General features: G+C 42.4%; 1 protein-coding gene across 7 annotated transcripts in view; it reads right to left on the minus strand.

The window, feature by feature from the left end:
- SLC44A5 (solute carrier family 44 member 5) overlaps window positions 1-23,783 on the minus strand; it is a 776,473-nt gene that overhangs the window by 123,773 nt on the left and 628,917 nt on the right. For all 7 annotated transcript variants that reach the window (XM_086953881.1, XM_086953880.1, XM_086953875.1 and 4 more), the window contains 3 exons: window positions 17,338-17,450; window positions 12,601-12,732; window positions 4,974-5,073 (listed from right to left, as the gene is read on the minus strand). In XM_086953881.1, the coding sequence (XP_086810007.1) occupies window positions 4,974-5,073; window positions 12,601-12,732; window positions 17,338-17,450 (345 nt within the window). The remainder of the gene's footprint in view (window positions 1-4,973; window positions 5,074-12,600; window positions 12,733-17,337; window positions 17,451-23,783) is intronic.

Consider the following 23,783-nt stretch of genomic DNA (forward strand, 5'->3'; position numbering starts at 1 on the left):
ACAAGGTAGCTCCCTGACCTAGGAACTTAAAACGGGTCTAATGTTCAACACGATCTGGTATCATAGCCAAGGCTGAAAAGACGGTTCCCATCAACAGAAGTTACAACAAGGTCAATAGCTCCTCGGTGCTCAGTTCTTCAAATTACCTCTGCCACAGTGCTTTACCATGTCTAGATGAGGAGATGACAATAGGTGTAATATGTGAAGTAAGATGTGTAGGGAAGGAATACATTGCCCATACAAATTCTGCCCATGCCGCTCTCTTTAAAGCTGAATCAAAACTTCAATGTCATGGTGAACCCTGAAACAACCACTCTGGATATTTAAAAAGAAACTTATTCATATTCTCTTATTTGAAAAAGCCTTGCCATAGGGCAGATTTTCAATCAGACACTTAATCACCAGGACATTGAACAGGAATCACAATCTGGGTTGATTACCAGGAGCGTGTCAAGGTCCACCAAGACTAAGGGGCCAAATGATACAGAATGAAGCTGTCCCAGGTAAGGTTGAGTTGACACACTGAAGCGCACCTCTCAAGTCAAGGACACACTTCATGTTCTAGCGGTGAGGGATGACACCTCGTCTATTTGGCTATCACCGTTTATTTTTGTTTGTTTTTTCCTTTATTTCGATTTCCTATGAACATTACCACTGGATTGCTGACCTGGGATTTCCAAAGCTTTATAGTTCCTTCTTCTCTACCCCCACCCCCTTTCAGTCATTCACGGTGGCTGCAGAAATCCAAAAAGCATCAAATTGCCAAACATGTCACCACTTGTGGAGTGGACACACATCACATAGAAGTCATGCAGCCTCATCTTCCTCATAGCTCCAACACAGCACACAAGCTGTCAATCATTAGGCCTTCTGCTCATCGCATATTCAGCATGGAACACTCTACCGGTTACGAAGAAAGGAAACACTAGCCCAACCCTCATGGCAATGAATTCCATGAAGGTAAGTTACGCTCCCCGGTACACCGCCAGTCTCAGCCCACACCCCGCAGGAACTGAGGCGCACCATTATATAAATGCATGCTGCGCTCTGCTCTAGATTAAAACCAAGGGGAAATGATAATGAAATACAGTTTTAAGAAAGAAACAACACCTTTAAAGCTACCGCCGACCTAGTCTGCACCAATCAGGGGGTTTTGACCAGAAGACAGACAAAAACACTACTCAGTGGTTTGTCTTTATTTATGCTTACTGACGGGGGGAGTTGGAGTCTTTTTGTTTTTAGAAAAGGAAATAGAGCTCTGGGTCAAATGACAAAAATGGGTTCTTCAGCACATTGCTAGTCTGGACAATGAAATGCGTAGACATCCTGTGAAGGCGTTAATGAAAGGTGTCACTGGGCTGACTCGAATAACCCAGTTTGCAGGTTCATCAGTGAAATGCCATCAGAGGTCTATGATGAGGCTGGATGTGATCCGAGGACAGTTTCAGATGCAAAGGCACCCTCAGACAATAAACTTTCCAGAACACCTGGGGGAACATTTACCATTCTTTCACGCAACACGGTCCAGCAAGGGAACTTGCTGCCCTGCAAAGGGTGAAAGGGAGTGAGACGAAATGCTTGATTTTTACAAAAAGTAGAAGTATTTCTGATCTCTCCCTGTGCTGGTGCACTGTGTGCTGCCTAGCGAAAATGCAGAAAGCAACACACATGGAAAGAGGAACAAACAAAGAGAAATAAAGATATTTCTCCTCGTTAAGTGGACAAAAGTGACGCAACCCTGATGCAAAATCAAAGCAATTCTGAGCCTTTACATCAAATCACACCAACATGCCCTAACTTTGTAGAAATGATTTTGCATCATGCGGCCAGCTGGGAAGTTTTGGTTTCATGGCTATTGTGCAAGTTAGAGATTGTAAAACTAATAGAACTAGAGATAGCAAGCGAGAGAGACACAGACGCACAACCAAGGTGAAGAACACTTCATATGCACTTATTTCATATTATCAATTGTGATTCTTCTATGCTTATGTCCAACCTTGTATGTGAACCATCATACAGCCAAGTACTGCCATTACATATCCAGATGCAGGGTGCTGACATCAAATGCCTTGTAATGTCAATATATATATGCAAGTACTTGTTATGTTATTATGTTATGTTATTTCCACTTGATATAGCGCAACAACTCATACCCAGAGGAGTATCTGAGCACTAAGCCAACATAGAAACACCATAAATGTCTAAAACAACCAAGTCTTCAAGAGCAGCGAAGTTGGTATGGAAGTTGATTCCAAGCCGAAGAGGCAAAAATGGGAAAGCTCTATCGCCCAGTTTGGCAGCTCAGTAGCGGGTTACGGTCAGGAAACACTTGTCGCTTGATCTAAGAGTTCTTGTGAGAAGAAGAACCACAGTTTGTCCTTTAGATAGGAGGGAACACCACCCAAAAGAGCCTTGAAAGTAAGGCAGCAGATCTTGAAAACGATTCACTTTCTGACCGTAAGCCAGTGCAAGGTTCTCAGAGTGGGTGTCGAGGGAAAGCCTGCCGGACGATTGCAAACTAGGGGGCTTATTAGGATAGCGTTTTTTCCGCATCCTCTGGGCCGGCGGAAGCCACCACTGGCCCAGAGGATGCGGAAAAACCGCTGCGGACCCACCAAAGACCCACCGCCACATTAGGATGGCTGGTGGGTCCTGGTTTCAGTCCGCTGCTTTTCCGCCGCGGTTGGCTTACAACCGCGGCGGAAAAGCTCTAATATGGAGGCGGTGTCTCTCAGACACCGCCTGCCATATTAGGATGGATTAGAAAACATGTTTTTCCGCGGCGGCTTTTCTGCTGTGGAAAAGCATGTGGTACTTCACCGCAGGGGCCTGTTGCGGGGCCCCTGGGTGAAGGGGGGTGGGGGGTACCTATGGTACCCCCCAGCATTTGTGTGCATTTTTACCATTGCGGCAGGTGCAGCTTGAAGCTGCAGCCGCCGCAATGGTAAAAATAGAGGATGTGACGGCCAGGGTGGCGGTCACATCCTAATTGCACTGGAGGGACCTCCGCAGGCCATGCGGAGGTTCCCTCCTACTCTGGGGTCGCGGACGGATTCAAGTCCGTCCGCGATCCTAATGGGCCCCTAAGTGCGCAGCCATGTTCTGTACCACTTGGAGTTTGGCAAAAAAGGTGTTGTTAGTGGCCATAAGCAAAGCGTTACCATAGTCAAAGTGGTTTATAACCAGGGCCTGGACGATGCCACAGGTTGCAGAGGCATGATTATTGATCAACAGAGTCTGATCTAGTTTGATGCCCAGATATGTTTGGGTCAGACTGGGGGAGGGGGCTGCCCCAGGTTCCACAGGCCACCAGTCAGGAGACCAGAGGTCCTGGGTTTTTGCCAAACAGCAGTATTTCTGTCTTGTCGCTATTAAGTTGAATGCAAAAAGAACAATTGATGGATGGAAGGTTGAAACAATGTCAAACATTTGGGCCTAAATCTATCTTTTTGTGCACACAATGCCATTTCAGTTTAGACCCAGCCATATGCAAATCATTTTTGACCCTGCTCCCCATGGGAACAGCTCAGCCCGAATTGCCAGGCCAGGTCCTTCCTGGGCCAGAAGCGAGACCTGGGACCGGTTTCAAGGTATCACCCCCCCTTCAGCCAGCCTAGCTTGACTTCAGTGGCATGGTGAGCATGGAACCCATGTCCGGGCATACCCTTCCCACTTAGGGCAACAAATGCAAAAAGAACAATTGATGGACGGAATACTGAAACGATATCAAACATTCACCACCAGTACAGAGATCTGGTCCGAAATCCATCATTTTCTTGCACAACATGCCATTCCAGTTTAGACCCAGCCATATGCACATCAGTCTTGACCCTTTTCCTCATGGGAACAGTCTAGCCCTAACTGCAAGGCCAGGTCCTCCCTAGACCGGAAATAAGCATCCTGGGACCGGCTTCAGAGTATGACCCCCTCACCAGCCAAGCTAGCTTGACTCCAGTGGCATGGTGAGCACTGGACACAGGTCCTTCGGCGCACCTTGGACGCCCCAGTGGCGTGCCCCCTATAGGCATCCGCGCTAGCTTGAGCCTAATATATAGACGTCGCCGGACTGAAAGCTAGACCCCTATACAACCAACCACCAAAATGGAGGTGAGGTGAGGGAACAACCAGGAAGTGAGGCAGCAAGATATACGTGGATGTCAACTAAAGCCCTATCTGCTCAATCAGCATAAGCAGGGCAGTACTTCATTAAATGTGCTCTGATACTGCCTAATTTACATAAATGAAACCCCATAAAGATAGGGCATCACATACCAAAGAACTTTGCATTGTAATTCACCTCATCTAAAAGAGGCCATCACAAGCTTGAAAATATTGAAAATATACAAAAAAAATTCAAATCTGGGATTTAGACATATAAAGCGGTGTTCAGGGAGTACATTTTGTTTGCTTATAGCTTCACTTGGTGACATGCACAATTGCAGTAGAGCAGTGGAAAGGATCATTAAATACCCTTCAAAGTCTCTTTCTGCTGACTGCTGGATTTTCATCAGGAATCTGCTAAGGAACTTAAAGATGATTACAACAATGGAATGTTGGGAGCTCTTGAAGGCAATGGAGAAGCTCCGGGCTTATAATGGCTGGTATAAGCCAGAGCGCCGACATTCCAATGTTTTTCTTCATGTTTCTACGTTTTTAATTTAGAATATTCTGTCCTTAGTGGGTGGAATGTTCTAATAGCCTTGTATCCCTTCTGCCTTGAGCTATACCAGTTGTTAAAGGCTCTCTCCCTTGTTATAGGCCAGAGCCGCATTCAGGACCTTCAACAACCGTTATAGCCCTCAGCAGCGGGCTATAAAGCTATAACAGATATTGTTTTGCCATTCATTGCCCCAAATGGATATGTTTTACGCAGCTCCTCATTTTGTTGATGAAATGTTTTTATTTTAATTGGAAAATGTTGTATCTCGATCCATATGGAGCACTGTTTTTGTGAAACATGATTTTGGTCTTACCTGCTGCCTTCTTTCAAAAGTGCTATGGCAATGCGAATTCTATTCCTAAGAAAGATGAGCATCAATATGATGATGACTTCAACGATGCACAGGATTATCACTGAGAAGAAAAACAATAAGACTTATTATGGTGAAAACATAGATGATGTTGACTAGCTTTCTTAATGTTAATAACAGAATCCCAATCAGCATTGGCTATCCAATCACTTAGAAAGCTTGCTTTAAAATGTCACATGATAACTACCACACCTGTCCTCAAACATTCAATTTGGAGAACAAAAACAATTCCCCCACTACTTTATTCAAAATTAAAGTCACTCCATTTATAAGGATGTTTGAATAATCATTTTACAAAAAGAATGTGCCAGCATTAACCAACTTTTAGAGGACGTTAAGAATTCTGGCTGCAGAACGATTGTGCAAGCTTGTCTGACACGCAAGAGATTAAAACTGTGCTTTGTATGTATGTAAGTATATGGTATTTCTACAGCGTGAATATAGTCAAAAGGCAGCTGAGCACTGTACATGGACAAATACAAGCAAACTGTCAAGGAATATTAGGAGAGGAAGTTTAGTTGTGGATGGTTAATGCATTGTGATATAGTGTTCTTTAAAGAGGTGAGTCCTCAACTCTTTCCTAAATTGGAGTAGTGTTGGGGTGGTCCTGAAAGAAATGGAGATGTTCTTCCACTTCTTATTCTTCATTCTGATGATGTCCTGGCTGCAGGTGTGCTGGGAAACACCAGAAAGGGTGAGCTCATCAGCAAAATAAGTGAAGGTGCTGGTAGTGATGGATGTCTAAATTATGCAGCTGATTTAAAAGCTGGGATGGGCTGGCAAGTGGAGCCAATGGAGTTTCATCAGGATAAGGGTAATGTGATTATGGTTTTTAAGGTCCTGGAAGAGATGTGCTGCAGTGTGTAGGATACCCTTAAGCAATGCCATCTGAGTTCCAAAATCGGTATGGTCTCAGCTTCTTCAATGCCCAGACCACAGCAAAAGTCTCCCTCTCAATTGCATTCCACCTCTGTTCCCTGGTAAGTAACCTCCTACTGATGAAGGCTACGGGTGAGTCTACACCCTCTTCAGTTAGCTGTGAGAGCACAGCCCTATGCCAAGCACCGAGGCATCTGTCTGTACAATAAATTCTTTGGAGAAGTCAAGAGTCTTGAGTACAGGTGCTGTAAACATAACCTCCTTAAGGTGGTCAAATGCTTGCTGACAGGCCTCTGTCCAGATCAGCTTCTTAGGCTGCTTCATAGAAGTCAGCTCAGTCAAGGGGGCAACAATAGTGCCATAACCCTTGACAAACCTCCTGTAATATCCAGTGAGGAATAGAAAGTCTGAGTTTTCGGGGTTTCCAAGCCGAAATAGTCTCAATCTTGGGTTGGAGGAACTGCACCTGCCCCACCCACTAGGTGTCCCCGATTATCAACATATCCCTGCCCTATCTGGCACTTGCTGGCCTTGATAGTCAGAACTGCCTGATGTAGAGCCTGAAGCACCTCCTGGAGATGGAAAAGGTGATCTTCCCAGCTGGAACTGAGGACTGCTATGTCATCCAGGTATGTGGCACTTAATGCATCCAACGCAACCACATTTGTAATCCACAATGAGGAGCATTCTCTGCCTATAGACTTGCTGATCAATAATTTACATTTACTTTATTGTTTCAAGTGTGGATCCAGGATTGCTGATTCAAGTTTTCTGACTTGCTCTTATAACTGAATCAACATAGCAAGGTATCATGGTGAACACATATGTAGTACTGTGTGGATGAAGGAGAGGGTATTAAATTGAAACCTTTCTTTTTGGGAAAGTCACTGGAGTGACCTAATCCTTTGGATGATATAGTCATGGGGCATCTATACTGCAATACTTGGATTTTAATACTGAACTTAGGGGATCTATGCAGATGTATCCACAATAATCTAGTCAAAATTTTAGTTCTACAAGGAGTAGTATGGTTTTCTGAAATGTTGGAAAAGAGATAGTACCTCTTTTAGTACATTAGAATGTGGACAGTTAATTTGGAAACTATATTTACTTGGGGAATAAAGACAATCTTGCATTTTAACGCCACATTCAGAAATTTAACATTTTCATTAAGTGGTGGATCAATTGACTCTGGCTACAGACAGTAGCTCTCTATTTCTCTAAGGGACAGGTTCACAATTAGCAGGAAATCAGTTTTCACACATTTTAGAGAAATCAAGGTTTGTTGCATCCAGAGATGTACCAGTGATATGAAATAACCACATATGGAAGTTCCCCAAATTCAACTTCAAATCGGCAAACAGTCTAGGTAGGTTGATGTAAGTATCATCAGTAAACACGTGGTAACGATTTTGTGTACATCCACAATTATGAGTTACATAAAAATGGAAGAAGGTTGATGGCAAGGCCAAGCACTATCCTACACATGAACCTGGATGTTCTGGAGAGATAGGCTCCAGTTTAACAGGGTAATTTCGAGAAGTCTGTCTCTCAAAACTTTCAGGTGGTTGAGGAACATATTGTGATCACTTTAATCAAATACAGATTGATAATCTAAGATGTTTCTTGGTTGCAGGCTTTAAGTATTACTTCCCAAATGTTCTGAAACAAAGTTGTAGTTAAATAAAGAGTGCTGAATCCTGAATGAAAATTACTTAACAGAAGATTGCCTCAAGATGTAAAGGAGCTGGCAGCTGAATACAATTTCCAGTGCTTCTGCAACGAATGAAACTGAAGGGAATGTCATGTAAGTTTATTCACAAGCGTAATTTAAACCTCAGGGGATTTCCCTAGAAGTAAGAATATTGATTACGGTGGTAAATGAGTCAGGAGTTCCAAAACCTAGATTGATGGCTTAAGCATTATATGCATCACATGTAAATGAATAATATTTAGATTCGCTTACAGAATTTGTGCTAATTGCTCCTCCAAGGAGCCACCCGGAAGTAAAGGAATGGACTAAATTGGTGACTGCGCTTAACTGCACACCAACCCTAGTAAACTCAGCTAAATCTTTAGGGATCATACTAGATGAGAACCTCGACATGAAAGCACACATCAATTCAATGGCGAAAAGTGCCCGCTTCCATCTGAATTACTTAAGAAAATTAAAACCATTCATATCAGAGGCAGACTTAAAATTGGCGATACAGTCCCTAGTCATTTCCAGGATAGAATATGGTTGCTCTACATTAACTGGCCTACCTAAAACATCCACAGCTCCACTAAAAGCCTGTCTCAACGCTGCGGCAAGACTTATCACTGGATCGAGGAAATTTGATCATATATCTCCTCACCTGAAAGCACTAAACTGGCTACCTTATGAGGCCAGAATTCTAATGAGGACAGCATGTATCACCCACAAAGCGGTTCACTATAACACGCCAGGATATCTAAGCAAGAAAATAAAGCTATCTGGAGGAAACAGATCAACAAGAAGCGCCAAGGAGCTGCTGTTGAGGCCGGCCTTTTTTCGTAAGAAAAAGACCTATGATCGAGCATTCACTGGGGCAGCCCCCAGAGTTTGGAACTCACTCCCCCCAAGCATTAGGATGATTCAAAACACTGCAACTTTCAAACGGGAACTGAAAAGCCATATGATGAGGAAATACCTTGCATAGGGAAGCTGACGGAGCGCTGACATGGACTCCTACCCCTGCTGAAGAGTGGTCCCTCTCCATGAAAACAAACATTGTCAAGAGACTAACTCCACTCACAAGCCTCGACTGTACTCTGATCGATACCACAGTCTTGGATGATCCAACTGCTGTTTTCATAACCAAACTATATAACCTCTACCTCACCTTATCTAATGATATGGATCATGTTATAAGCTAGGCCTTTCTCACCGTTTATTTACTAATTGCACATGGGTTGGGAATATACTTATTTATGCACCCTTATAGCCACAGCTTCTTTAACCTTCTATTGCTGGTTTTGAAATGATACCTGACTGACAATGTGTAACCAACCTTAATGTTATGTTATATAATGTGCTGAGATGGCTCAACTCGTTCCTAAGCAACAGAACGCAACGAGTCCAGGTTAATCAAGCAATCTCAATAGATGTTCCCTTAGCCAAACTATATAACCTCTACCTCACCTTATCTACTGATGGATCGTGTTATAAGATAGGCCTTCTCACCTTTTATTACTATTTGCACATGCGTTTGGAACAGACTTATTTAGACACCCTCATAGCCACAGCGTCGTTTACCTTATTTATGTTGGTTGTTAGAACTGTTATTTGACTGTCAACGTGTAATCTACTTCGAAGTATTGTGATGCAATGTGCTGAGATGGGAGATGGTTCAATCCGCTCCTGAGCAGCAGAACTTAACGAGTCCGGGTTAACGAAGCAATCTCAACATATGTCCTAATGCAATTGGGGTCTCGCAAGGCCCACCTTATCTACTGATAGGGACTGTGTTATAAACCAGGCTTTTCACCTTTTATTACTAATTGCACATGTGTTTGGAATATATTTATTTAGTCACCTAGCCATAACGTCTTTTACCATATATTTGTTTGTTTGAGAATTGATATTTGAACGTCAATGTGTAACCTACCTCGATGTTAAGCGCTCTGATACCCACGGGTCTTGTTCGCGCTATACAAAACTTTATAATAAAATAATAATAATAATAATAATAAACTCATGGAGTGGAATCATCTCACAGAGATGAGTTTGACAAAAAGTCATTTGATGTGTATAGTGTGCTATAGAGGTGTAAGAGTAGTAATTCTTGAAAGGGTGGTTCATGTTGATGCTTTGTAGGAGCAAGGACTTTGTGCTTTGGTGTTGAGATCACAATCATCTTGCAGAGGAAAAAGAGTGCCTTGATAGAATTTCCAGCCTCTGTAAAGTGGACATTTAAGGGCACCTTATTTGCCAGGCTAAAGTTGATTTTTAGAGCTATTGCTTAACAAAATTTACAATACCTCATCTATCTGAGGAAATTTGGGCCACTAAAGACAACTGGATATCAATCATAACACTTAGGGCCCGATTACGAGTTTCGGCTGTGCAAGGGCATGCCATACTCCACTGCCGCGCCCGACACCTCCAAGACTCGTTGCCGCCCAGCCACCAGATGACAAGTTATTTTTAGTCTGGAGTGCAGCGTGCGATTCCCAGGGCAGTGCCTCTTTCAAAGGCTACGGTGAATTTGCAAAAGGCACTGCAATGGGAACTCCTCACAAGGTTCCTGCGCGGCATGGAATGAAAAGTTCATGCCATGCAGGAACTGTTGTGCATGCACACAGGGATCACATGTTATGCCCCCCTGTGTGCACGCACAAGCCAAGGGAGCACAGGAAGTCCTGTAGGGCCCCCAGTGTTTCCTCTACGCCAGGTTGGAGATGGGGGAGGTACCTTCATGCCACCGCCGGCTGAAAGGAAACTCGTAATATGCTTGAGGGCCCACCTAGCATATTACGGCCCCCGACTGCTGTGCTACCTCAAGTGAATGGCGGTTCCCTGGCGGCAGTCCGACTACCCAGCTCGTAAAAGGGCGGTCCAACCACTGATGCAACAGTGGCTGGACTGCCACCGCCGAGCCCACGTGATTCAGGCGGTCGTAATCGAGCCCTTAGACTTTTCGTCAAATTAGCAGGCAAAGAGCCCTTCTCTGCTGGTCCATAGGCATGAAGCAACAGATCACTACAGCTATTAACGACCAAGATCTCAGTTTTGCTTAAGCTCGTTACTGTCCATCCATCTCAAAGAGTACTGAAAAGCTGAATAAGATCAGGGATTGCTTTCTGACCACACAAGAAGCTCTGTATCATCGGCACCCATGCATAATCTGATGCCCATATCAGAGGGGGCTCTTGTCAGTGTGCTGACATATATGTTAAAGAGATGAAGGGTAAGAGAGGAGGCCTGAGGGAATCCGCAACTGACTACATGTGCACTGAATAAGTGGCAAACTTCCCAGGAATTGAGAATGGTACAGGTTTTTGTCTCAGTTTAGCACCAGTGGGCTCTGAAGAGTTTTGAAGGGAAGAGGCAAGGCCTCAATTGATGGAGTGTATCTTACAGATATATTCGGTCTGGGTTCAGATCGATTTTCCATCCTGAAATGTACCTGAATTTGGCATAGAAGTGAGGGGACAATGGGTTTGTCAAATATCAACCCTTTTGAGCTTGCTTCATGTATCCTGCCAGGTGCAGCTATGCATTATTCAGTCTTATTCAGAAGTACTGATTGAGATTGGTAATTAGGAGAGAATGTGGCCATACGCCTAGGGTGGTCGACTTCGCAGCTGGGGATCCGGGTTCGAGTCTCGGCAGGGATGCTCAACATCCTTTGATTCTGAGCAAAATCACTTAATCTCCTTGGGCCTAACAAATACAGTTAATGTGTCCGTCTGTAACGTAACTGGTACTCATGTAAAGTGCTCTGATACCCTTGGGTCTAGTTCACGCTGAATAAAACTCCCAACAAAATATGTGTTTCTGAGTTTTGTAAATAAATAAAATCATGATTTTTAATGTAGCTACGAGCTAATGTACCTTCATAAACACACTGCAGCATAGATCAATCATTGACAAAGCCTATAGGCCTGCCCTTGACTAGTTTGTCATCTATTTATATATTTGTTTTCCAAACTATGCAATCAGTATTGGCAGTTTATTTGTTTGCAAATATGTACAATGGGCATTCTAAGCTTAAAAGTAATCGATAGTAAAAATACTTCCAACCAAAGCTGAGATGCATATGGTTGCAAAAAAATAAGAAAAATATGATACATCTTACAAGGTAATTTTAAAAAAGGAGAGCCAAAAAGATTGCTGAGATTGGCTCATCTTCCCTGGCACTGAAGTGGACTACTTATTAGGTGAGTGTGCACATATGAAAAAACCCATCGCCCAGTGCTGTATGCATGAGGTGGGTGGAAGCATAATGTGAATGACACATGAACAAAAAAATTGGACGAAAAAGGCTGACTGAGAGCTCATGTAGTTTATAAATACACATTTGCATTTTTATTATTATGTTTTTGGAAAACAGGAGGCAGGCGAGACATCCTGGCTGTCTCTTCCTGACCTAACAAATGGCCCAAAAAGTATAAAAGGAGAGCCCGTTAGTTCGAGGTTCAAAGTAGGCATTGTGTTTAGACATGTACATCGAAAAGTACCTCACCATAATTTCTCACATTGAGTAACACTGACTAGTCTAAAGGAGGGTGAATTCTGTAGTGTCCAACATACGTCCAAGAGAGCTAGTGGAATCTAGTCCACATTTTCAGGATATATGCAGAGGATATATGTACATATATTGACTCTAAATGGAACTTAGTCGCATTAACAGTGGTTATTCTAAAAATGTAGCCCAAATCAGGCACTCCTGGCACTATTTTGGACACCCTGAATGAATGCCCTCTGGAATGCCTCTTGCAATTGTTACTTAAAGCCAAGAATAGACATAATCATTCTGATGTCCCAGGCAAATGAATAGATGAACACAATGTAACATGAGAACTCGATTATTTCAAGATTTAGAAATTACTTTCTATAACTACAAAAAGGTAAACTTAGTTGGAGATATGCGATTTTGCTATAGCATATTTATTGATAAACTGAGATGGAGCCCTTCTTCCGCTACTTCATTAATATCATACTTACTAAACGCTAACCATGTTTGCCTCAGCTGCAGGTAGACTCTGAAATCAGTCTGGAATCCAATGTCATAGATAGTGAGGTCAGCTCCGGGAATCCCCCTCAGACTGTCGTACTCCCAGTAACAGTGCCAGATACCTGCAAGAAAGGATGTGCACGCTCAGGGTACTTCAACTATTCAAAATGAAAATTATTTCTCGTACGACTCTCCCCAAAAGTCACATTGAGCACAATTCTGGTCCACATCTATTGTGCATTCAGATGTTATGCAAGAGATGTGCTCCATACTCTAAATCTCGCAGCCATGTTGGGAGTATTCACATACACACTTCTCCCAGGCAATTCAGCCATTTGTCCTTGCAGCTCCTTGATCACAGCACCTGTTTTGGTCTAAGATGGTGTCTCCTAACAGATACTTAATTTAGTCTCAGCACGTTTATTAGTAAGCTTGACTTTTACTTATGTCACCACACCTAACATTAGCTCGTCTGAACAATACTTTGACACCCAGATATGATTCCTGGAGTAGAGAGGCTGAGCCTCACTTGAATGATGGTGTCTTCTAGTAATGAAGCACGCCCTTGGCTGCCTTGTACCAAAGAACTGTTTGAGCGGCACCTGAGTAGTATGAAAGATGTTAAGAGTCTTGATTTTATGTGATAGCCTGCTAACCATGTGATAACATCATAAGACCAATAGGGCTTTGATCCAGCATTCTGGGCTGTATTTCTGCTCTGCCCAGATCTACTAACACTTGGTGCAGGGTTTGCGTCGCAATTGCTGCTAACCCAGAGCAAAGTGCTGTGTTGAGATTAACTTCATGATTTGATTTATGCCAGCGCCTGGATAACCCTCTGGCAAATATTGATTGATTTACATTGACAATTTGACTATAGTAATTCAAAGTAGCACTATGTGCTAATTTGTGGTACTTTGCATCAAATATGTGCACAAAGGATGGTGTATGGACTTTCCCATGCAACCAACCATGGTGTTTGACGCAAATCCCTATCTACTAACATTTGTGGCCAAAGAGCTGCATAAAAAGTATGCTTCCTGAATCAATTGTCTAGCATCTACTGGACCACCCCAGTAGACACATTAAACAGAGTTAATAAATGGCACAGAAGTCAATGAATGCGTAGACATGAGAAGTACTGTCTGCACAGTACTGCACTGCAGGACCAGCCGCTTCCCTGTCAGCAATGCACCTTTGTGATCTGAAAGATACAGATTGGAAACCAAAGTAATTTTAATTTAAAATGCATTAACTTCAGTTTATCCAATAGTACACACCACAGAACAGTGGCATTGCAGAAGACCAAACATATACAAGTTAATGTTAAGAGTCTCAGTGACTCCAATACATTTTCGGCACACTAGTACATTATTGATTTCTCTACTTCCTTATATACGTTGATTATGTAATTGTTCCTCTGCACCTTGTTGTGTTTTAAACAGCTGCTTGTATATTTATGTGAAGGAATATTTGCTTGAACCGATGTAACCCATACCATCTTTCTGGGTTTAATATTGTGTTTCATGTTGTGCCTTTATGGTCTTTGTTGGCCAAATAAAGAGCCATTGCTTGACTGACTATATACATTGATTAGTATCATGGAAGCTGATTTACCAAAATGTCAGTACGAGAAGAAGAGACATCGAGAAAAACGTCGACACGTGATGGCATCAATGGTGAAACCAAATGTCCCGCACTTAGATCCTTAAAGACTTTATTTGTGGTTTAGAACATTAGTGAAGGAAAAAAATGAGGACTATAGAAATGAAAGAACACTTAGAATACCTGATCACTTTCCCCTATTCATGACCCCTCCAATGAGGAGTATCAAAGTCCATGCCAGGGATATCAGCTGCTAATTCTGTAAACCACTGTTTGGCATCCATGTTTAGTATCTTGTTCCCCATTTAGTAGGAATAGACCAACAATTAAAGTATCCAGTATGGGGTCAACTAAAAGAAAGAGGCCTTCAGTAACTGCTGTTATTTGAATTCATGTTAATCCAATTAAAAGATTTTAAAATATTAGAAACGATCTAATACCAACATTTCACATTAATTGCAACATTTATGTAGGTGGGAGCAAAATTGTTCTTATGTCAGTGCAATCTAGCATGAGTTTGTTGATTTTGTGTGAGTTTTTTTACACAAAATTCCCTAAATTACGCTATTACACAACGTCACGTATTTAGGCACAATCAGCCTGATTCATCAAAGGGCCGTTTTGCGAGTCAGTAATAGCGATTCATAAGGAATCGCTATTACTGACTTGCAAAACGGTATTCATGTAGGAATCGCAAAATAAAAAGCGATTCCTACATATTCCTTATTTGCGATTAGCTAATTGCTAATCGCAAATAAGGAATAATTTCCCATTCATTCCTATGGGCCAAAAGGTCCATAGGAATGAATGGGGAGTATTCCTTATTTGCGATTAGCAATTAGCTAATCGCAAATAAGATAGCGATTTAAAGGGTGCCAGGGGTGTGCAAAGGACACCCTGTAGCACCCCTTAAATGAAAATTCAAACAGGTGTTGCGCACACACATGTCCAAAGGACATGTGTGTGTGCAACATGCAACTTAGAAAAATGCTTTTAAAAGCATTTTTCTAAGTTTTCGCTATTTACCACAAGGTTTGACCTCGCGGTAAATAGCGGCCCAAAATTGCGAATTCGCAATTGAAAAATGGATGATGAATTGCATTTAAGGAATTACTAATAGAGATTCCTTAAATGTAATTCCTCGCAAAATAGCGAAATCGCTATTACTGATTTTTGCATTTGGGATGATGAATCCCAAATGCAAAAATAGCGCTCGCAAAGGGCCAGATTCTCAGAATCTGGCCCTTTGCGAGCCCATTTCGGCTTGATGAATCAGGCTGTATATGCAGTAAAAAAAGAACCACTAATGTGGCATTCAAGGTGAAATTTACAGCAAGCGTACAGGAATACCACAAAGAACAGAAGATAAGCGGCTTTTACTGACTGTACTTTTGTTTTTTTGCACTTCTTGTAGCACAAAATGCATCGGACCTGAGGATGCATTTCGCGCTAAACTACATGCCAAATATCAACTTTGCACTTTGCATAATCATGTGCAATTTTGCATAATTTTTCAGAAATGTCTTGAAAAAGAAAGCTAAGTGAATTTCGCTCACTCCTAGATTGTTGTGTTTTAGAACAGTTGTGATCACCCTTTCTTCTGATAAATCATATTCAAACATAGAAACGTTGGAGCAGAAGGCGCACACCAGCAATTATGAGCCACCTACTGCTTTATTGTTTTCAATTGTCTAGTGCTCTACTATAGCCTTAGAACCTGTCGTAACGGGCTCTACCGGCCATTATAGGCCAGCTCTAGTGTGACAGTCCCAAGCCAAAGGAGAGGGCCTTTAACATGTGAGCTGGCCATTAATGGCACTTGAGCCTGGTATGGAGGCCTCTAAGGCTATTAGAGCATTCCAACCCTAGAGGTTAGAATGTTCTAATTTGAAAAACAAAGGCCTCATGGAACCCGAGGGAGGTTGAAATCCCCTTGGGCTCTGTGTGGCCGTTGTTCACACCTGTTGCTGTAAACAACCATTGGAATGTTCCTGCTCGGGCTTCTATCAGCCATTAGAAGCCCGGAGCACTCCATTGTCAGCAATGGAGTGCTCAACATTCCAATGTTCTAATAAAATTGAGATTTCCACAACAATGGATCAATATTTATATATTCACTTACCGTATGCCAATATAAACATGATTTTACTCCGGCCAGTGAGCATTTTAGAGCCTTATTTATGAAGTGTAGCGTCACTTTTACACCACCGGTGCGTCACTTTTTTGTAACGTACCGGCGACGTAAAAAATGCACCATGTTGTGCCCTATTAACAAAGTGAGGCATCTAGACAGACATGTCACTTTGTAAACCCCTGTGCCACATTATACCTGCGTCAGGTATAGTGTATGCAGGGCGGGTGTTCCCCCGTATCCAAGCCTCATAGAAGTGACGCAATGAAATCTATAAGATTTCAGTGCGCCACTTCTAAGACGCTACTGCGTCAATATCTTACGCCTGCCTAAGGCCCTCTCACATGGGGCTTGCCCCATATGAAAGGAACATTGCTGGAGTTGCATCACTCTTCCGACACAACTCCAGCAGTGTGTCAGTTTTGCGCTGATAGATAGGTCAGTAATACTGATGTATCTGTCATTCCCGCAACATGATGCATCATACAGTAAATATGTCACATCCATCATGTCGCAAGGAGGGAGCACTGAGAAGTGACGCATTTCTATTTTCACGCAGCGATGCGTCACTTCTTATTAATAAGGCCCCTAGTGTTTTTCTTTAGTATTTGTGTCTCTTTAAGAGAAGCATGAGCAGTCCCACATTTGGTAGACGTACACCAATATTTAGATTCAAAGCATATGCAGGGCTCATATTAGCTTCTGCCTTTCTGAGGTTAGATGAATGTATTTACAGATCATGGTTCAATATGTTTCCAAGACATTTTGCATCAGCATGCATTTTCATTGGATACATTTTAGTAAAATAAGTCTTTGGTATAAGCATGTTAGAAATCCAGGAACAAAACAAAAAAAAGGAATCTGTACTGGCTCATCTCTTTGCAGAAGTAATTGGATACTCCTGGTGATGACTACTCCACCAGGGGGTTAGACAAAAATGACAGGACCAGGAAGGCACCTCAAAGTTCACCTTTATATGGCTTGTACTTACCATATCCCACAACACCAATAACACCAAATATGAAGACCCAGAATAGTACTCCAGCCGTGAACCTCAGCAGCACAAGGAAAAGCAGGCTGACGATCATCGCAATAAACAGGGCTCTGGAAAGAGGGAACAGTATGAGTACATTGTGGGCACCACTAACTCACTAGGTGAAAATCATTTGGGTGAAAATATTGAACAAAACATATTTAAATGGAAGATGGCTAGCGGCATTGCTTTGTGTGAATATTTGATAAATATGTCTATCTATCTATCTATCTATCTATCTATCTATCTATCTATCTATCTATCTATCTATCTATCTATCTATCTATCTATCTATCTATCCTACTATTATAAAGAGAGAACTTGCACCTTTTGGCCAGGTAAACTCAAGAACCACAGCGCCAATCTACACACCCGATACATCTATGAACATGTCAGGGTGTGTAGAAGAACATAGGCTATATAAATAAAATAAAAAAGTAAATTAAAAAAATTAAGTTCTAAAACAAAGTAGTCCCCTGAAAGTAGCGCCGGCCGGTACCTAGCGCTGGCCGCGACGGGACGTGCGTGATGACCGTGACGTGCGTGATGGCAATGAGGAGGAGCGGCTGACATGGAACTGCGGTGAGGAGCGCGGGCGCGTCATGGCTAAGAGGGGCAGAGCGGCAGCTCAGGTAAAGTAAAGCTTGAAATCAGGGCGGGAGGCAGTCAGGGCACGAGGGAGTCGGGGCGGGAGGGGAGCGGGTGTGCACAGAGGGACAGGCAGGAGGAGTGGGGGCGGGAGGGAGTCGGGACGGGAGGGGGACGGGAGGGGGACGGGAGGGGGTCGGGCGGGAGCGGGTGTACTGCCCCCAGCCCCTTTCTGCCCCAGGCAACGCTGGGGCGGGCTGCTAGAATACATATATACATATACACACACACATACACACACATGCACAGACACAACACACAGACAAAACACACATTACAGATGAAATTACAAATATGTTCACATTTGCAGCAAACAATAAGGGGGTCTGGCAGTGCAATTCTTCTACTGACAAGATTTGTCAGGGGTAGCTCACACCAAAATCTTTGACTACTAATTTAAACAATCAGATACAATTTAATAAAATCCATGTCAACAAGCTCTAACACCGATAATAACTCCCCCCCACCCCACCCCCATTAGTGGACTGTTGCTCTTAAAATAAGCATTTCACTACAAATGATTAAGCCCTACTGCCTTTGTCATAACTTTTGATAATTAAACAGATCAGACCACTGGCACCAGACATAATGTTTCCCAAATAACCAACCTGGAATATATGCTTTATCACTAGCATTTTACTGTGACCAATTCCGTCCTACAGTATTGAACATCGGATTTTTTACGAAAAAAACATCAGCCGTCTGTCATTAAATTACAAATATATAGAAAATTATAGTTGATAAAACGTTATTCAATTCCTCCACAAACAGCCTTAAAATTATTATCACAGGGCAAGTCTCCTACCCTGTGTTTGTCAGAGGGGTTACATAACACTACTATTCTTGCCTGGTATGATAATCGTTGAAATTCCATATAACAAAATACCTTCCTAAAGCTTTACCACAGTGCAATATCAGTCCATTCTTAATGGACTTTACAGTCAATATATGCTTTTTACCACAAATCGGTCAGACACAGTTTTTTTTTTATCGATTTTCATAATAAACTGATTAGACCTATGCATGCAAAGTAACGTTTTAGGCCTAATACCTTTATCATGACCATGTCACCATAACGAAATCAGTCCAACCGTACTGAGCATGAGCTCAATACCATCAGACATTCACAAAATCACACATTTGCACAAGATTATAGTATTATACAGATTCTTATCAAAGAACCTCAGAAGACTTATCACAGTACAAATCTTCTACCGGCAGGATTTGTCAGAGGAGGTAACTACTGTAATCTGTAAGATTTCATGTTACAAAATATCTGTGTTAAAGTGTATTTATTCAATATTCACACAAAGCAATGCAGCAAGCCATGATGCTGCACTGTATGAAAGGAAGACAGCAGAAATGTGCCATATTTAACATTATACGTTGCAATCCTGCTCTGCCTGCGCTGGCGCACAAACTGCTGCCTAGCGCAAATGCAGGCTCTCTTGACCCATGGTGCAAGGGTGCCTGTGTTGCATGCAGTATTGTTTTTGTGCAGTAAAGGACACCTTCCTGTACATAAACAATTCTCTGCGGCAGAATGAAGCACATGTAGAAAGAGGCAAACACATGAAGAAATAAGCATATTTCTCCATGTTAAGCCTTCCCTGGGGAGGCGGAGCATTTTAACACACTCCCAGGTCTACCACTAATGGTAAATCTGAGAATGCACTCAAATCCATAGGTGGATGCGTGGGAGCACTCACACTCCACCCATGGAACGCCTCCTGGAGGCACAGTAACGCAAGGCAGCACTCCACATTTAAGAAGCCACACAGGGCCAAGCGAGGGGGCTTTGCGTGGCTTGGTAAATTTCATTCTAGGTATTGCATCTCCCTTGTGCCCCCTTGCGTGGCACAAGGGAGACACAAAACCATGATAAATATGGCCCTGAGCTTCAGTGCCACAAAAATACAAATTTTACCCTATCATTTGTTGTTCTACATAGCAAGCAGATCCTTAGCTTTTTGGCATGTGAAAGCAGAATTGGGAGCTTGAACAATGCAGAAGAAGGGAGATGGTTCTCGTCTAATACTGAGATTTGTTTCTACTTTCATCTTACGGTGCAACGACAAACTAAAATGCTGAAAGGTAACGTGAAACCCTGCAGCAAATAAGTGCTGCGGTTTGCCTGTTCAGTGGTAGGGTGTGTTCAGTCCCCTGTACTAAGTGCAGCTGGCACTGTCATAATAGGTGCTTGTTTGAAACAATTACTGAAAAGATTTTATGAAAAGCAAAGCCACCTCAAACGTCAGCGCTGTTTTCCTACATGATGCATATTGCGAAAGTCGTGGGACTCTATCACAATGGACTTGAACAGCTGAACACCTGTTTCAATTGGCCTGTCGTGTGTGAAGTGAATTTATTTTACCCAATATTTCTTTGAGTTAGTGCTTTAGGTTCAGACAATGCATAAAGGGAAGAGTGAGCAGAGTTTGCATGTTTCAGTTTGTTTCTTCTGTCCCAATTCTGAGTTTTGGACTTTGGCTAGTAAGAAATGATTGGATCTATGTGAGAGCTCCAGACATGTCAGCTTACACGGGGCCGCCGTGTGTCACACGATATTGGCCCCCCTTACACAGTCACCCGATGAAGAGCCGATATCACAGGGTGGAAGGGAAAACAGCTTGAAACCACTAGACAATAGTGGATTTTCAGCTGTTTTTGGAAGCTCTGAGTAGTCGATGTCAATCATGGAGTGTGAAAACACTCCATGACATCGGCAGAAGCAGCCTCAGCAAGCTTCATTTTTTTTGGAGTAGAGGGCAATCAAGAGTGGAAGGGGCAGAAATGGCTCTTGGAGAAGCATTTCTCTCTTGAACAAGGCTCTGCCCCTCCTCACACGGTGAAAAGTGTCATTAAGTTGTCATATCTGGAGTTCCTATGGTAGTGCCACAACCCATCCAGAATCACAAGCCACAAAAATGTCATGTAACATAGGAACTGTGGGGCATATTATCAATGTTGGCGATATGCTATTTTTGCCGCTTTAGTGGGCGTTTTCGGCCGCTAAGCGGCGATAATACTATCGCCCAATTAGCAAGCTGTTGCTAACTGATGTTAGAGACAGCTTTGAGGCGATAGCGAGCGGTTTGGGGCCCGCTTTGCATGTTAGCTATAGTTATCGCTAATGACATGCAAAGTGGGCGTTCCCAACCCGTTAGCGACTGAAAGCAGTCGCTAACATCGCTAACGCCTATTAGCAAGGCAGGCTTAGCAATGGCAATATTCGCGCTAAGCGCGAATATCGCCAAAAACTAACACCTGCCAAGACCAGTTCTTAGCCATGTTATCCAATGGGAGGTGGATAACATGGCTAAGAACATTTAGTCTCTAATGCGTGAACATCGCAGTATTCTCAGCGATATTCACGCTATTGCCGGAAAAATTATCGCTTTGGAGATAAACGTTGCTAATAGCATGTTATCTCAGCGATAATTTCCGGCGATGCTTAGCGATAAAAAAATAGTTGCTAAGCCTAATTAGTGATAAATATCGCTAATCGTTGGTAATATGCCCCTGTCTTTTCTCCCCATTTCTGACAAGAAAGAGCTTATCCCTAACGAAGGCCAACTCTGAATCTGTACCCTTTGTAGGTTTAAACTCAGAGTGATTTTCATTGAAAACCTGATTGAGGGTCAGACGGTCTCACCTTGTAACATACGGCCTGATTTAGAGTTTGACAGAGAGGATACCCCATCCTAACGGCGATGGAGGACCCTCTCTGCCAAACTCAAGGTCTGCCCGTCTCATTGAGGGGCATATTATCAAGCACAGCATTAATGGGCTTGATAATACGCTGTAGAGAATTCCCATAGAAGCCCATGTTCACATCAGAACATGGGCTTCTATGGGAATTCACAAGGGCATATTATCAAGCCCATTTTTGCTGCTTTAGTGGCAGTTTTCTGCTAAAGCGGCGATAATGTTAACACCGTTTCTTAATAATATGCCCCTTAGAGACTATTCTGTCTCCACCACCAACATTAACATTAACAGTGATTTTGCTGCCTGAAGTTTTGTCATTTGTCCACTCACCCTATTCAGAGTGGGAAGACAAATGGCAAGCCTTCACTGTCCATCGCCGCAATGGACAATCTGACAGTAAGAACTGCTAAACGACCTCCCTGACATGCAAGAAAATATCAAAGGGGTCATTGCTTTTGTTACTTTCAAAAACAAAATCCTGATTTGGGTGTCCATGAAAATTAAAAAACATTTGTGATTGGGCCCTCTCACAAAAAACAAGAAAATAAAGATGACATTAAATGTAATTTAAAAAAGGAAATATACAAGCAGCACATTCTGAAAAGCAATGTTGAATAGATTAATGACCAACACTGCTAGTTTCTTCTCTAGGCTATGACACAAAAAAACAATGACGCGTGTTATAAGTGAATGTATTTTTTCTATGAATCCATACTATGTGTAGAGTCATCATATACTACAAAACTTCTCAGAAGAGAAGAAGAGCTAAAGAAACATGCTTTTGGAGTAAGGATCATTTCAGGTGAGACACATGTAAATCAAAGTGTTGGTGCTTGAAAGCAGTTAAAAGGTAATATTTAGTTGTTGTTTTTATATAGAGCTCTATACTGCACTTCTGCCATTTCTAAGCACTGTAAATAATAGAAAGTAACAATATTCTAAAAAATCCAGAGACCACAGAAGGATGGAAGGCTAAGTCTGCCCTGACGGATTGTAAACGTGTGAACTTTAGATCACTGCACCGATCCTCGGAGAAAGTTCAGCTCATTGAGCAACCCTCTGGCTATTTCTTTTTCTTATTTTACAATTTTAAACATCTGCAATAAAAAGCTTACTACAGATCTGTTTGTATTGCTAAAGCAGAACATAATTGTTTCCTCGGAATATGACCCATGCAAAGGTTGATATTTCTTTTATGGGATGCTACCATGAGCTTTTGGGAAGCTATTGAATAAGTCCACATCATAAATGAATACGAATATGCTAAAATGCAATTTTCATATGTCTATAATCCTGTAAGGGCTGTTACTTCATGCTATGGATGCCTTCTTGATATCCCAATCTTACAAATGCAGTGCACAGCATTTCACATCCATAACCACCAAAGAAAGCATTGAGGCCTTTCTCGGGGCAGCGGGTCATGTACTTCTCTCTATCCGAGTATTACCTATCTATGTTGATCGCCTTATCTGAACAATTGTGAGGCTGAGTCATCCCTTGTAGTACCATCTTACCAGGGTGAGATGAGGAGGCCAGGTTACGTGGGTGAAACTCCCCTGAGAAAGGCCTCATCGCTCTCCTTGGTGGCTATGAATTCTGGGAGGCAGTAGGGTGAGTAAAGCCTCCATTTCTCTCCTTGTGGAAACAGCATATCACGTCAAATGCACACAATCCTATTCCTATGTTTTCCGCTTTTTGGTACTAATTTTGATCTAAATTTTGAGCAGCAGTCGGGGGGCACTGCATCAGCTTTGAGCAGCTTTAGAAATTTGGGGCCAGATGTAGGTAAATCTCATTTACCGATTCATAAATACCAAATTTTACCGATTCGGTATTTATGAATCTGTAAATGAGATGTAGGTAAAAATTCTGTATTTTTTACCGAATCGGTAAGATTCGGTATTTACCGATTCGGTATTTGCTATTGAATCCTATGGGCCTTGAAGCCCATAGGATTCAATAGCAAATACCGATTCGGTATTTACCGAATCAGTAAAAATACCGAATTGCTAAGGGGGACAGGATGTTACTTTGACACCCTGTTG

Source organism: Lissotriton vulgaris, chromosome 1_1 (genome assembly GCF_964263255.1).
Source record: "Lissotriton vulgaris chromosome 1_1, aLisVul1.2, whole genome shotgun sequence".
Classification (NCBI taxonomy): domain Eukaryota; kingdom Metazoa; phylum Chordata; class Amphibia; order Caudata; family Salamandridae; genus Lissotriton; species Lissotriton vulgaris.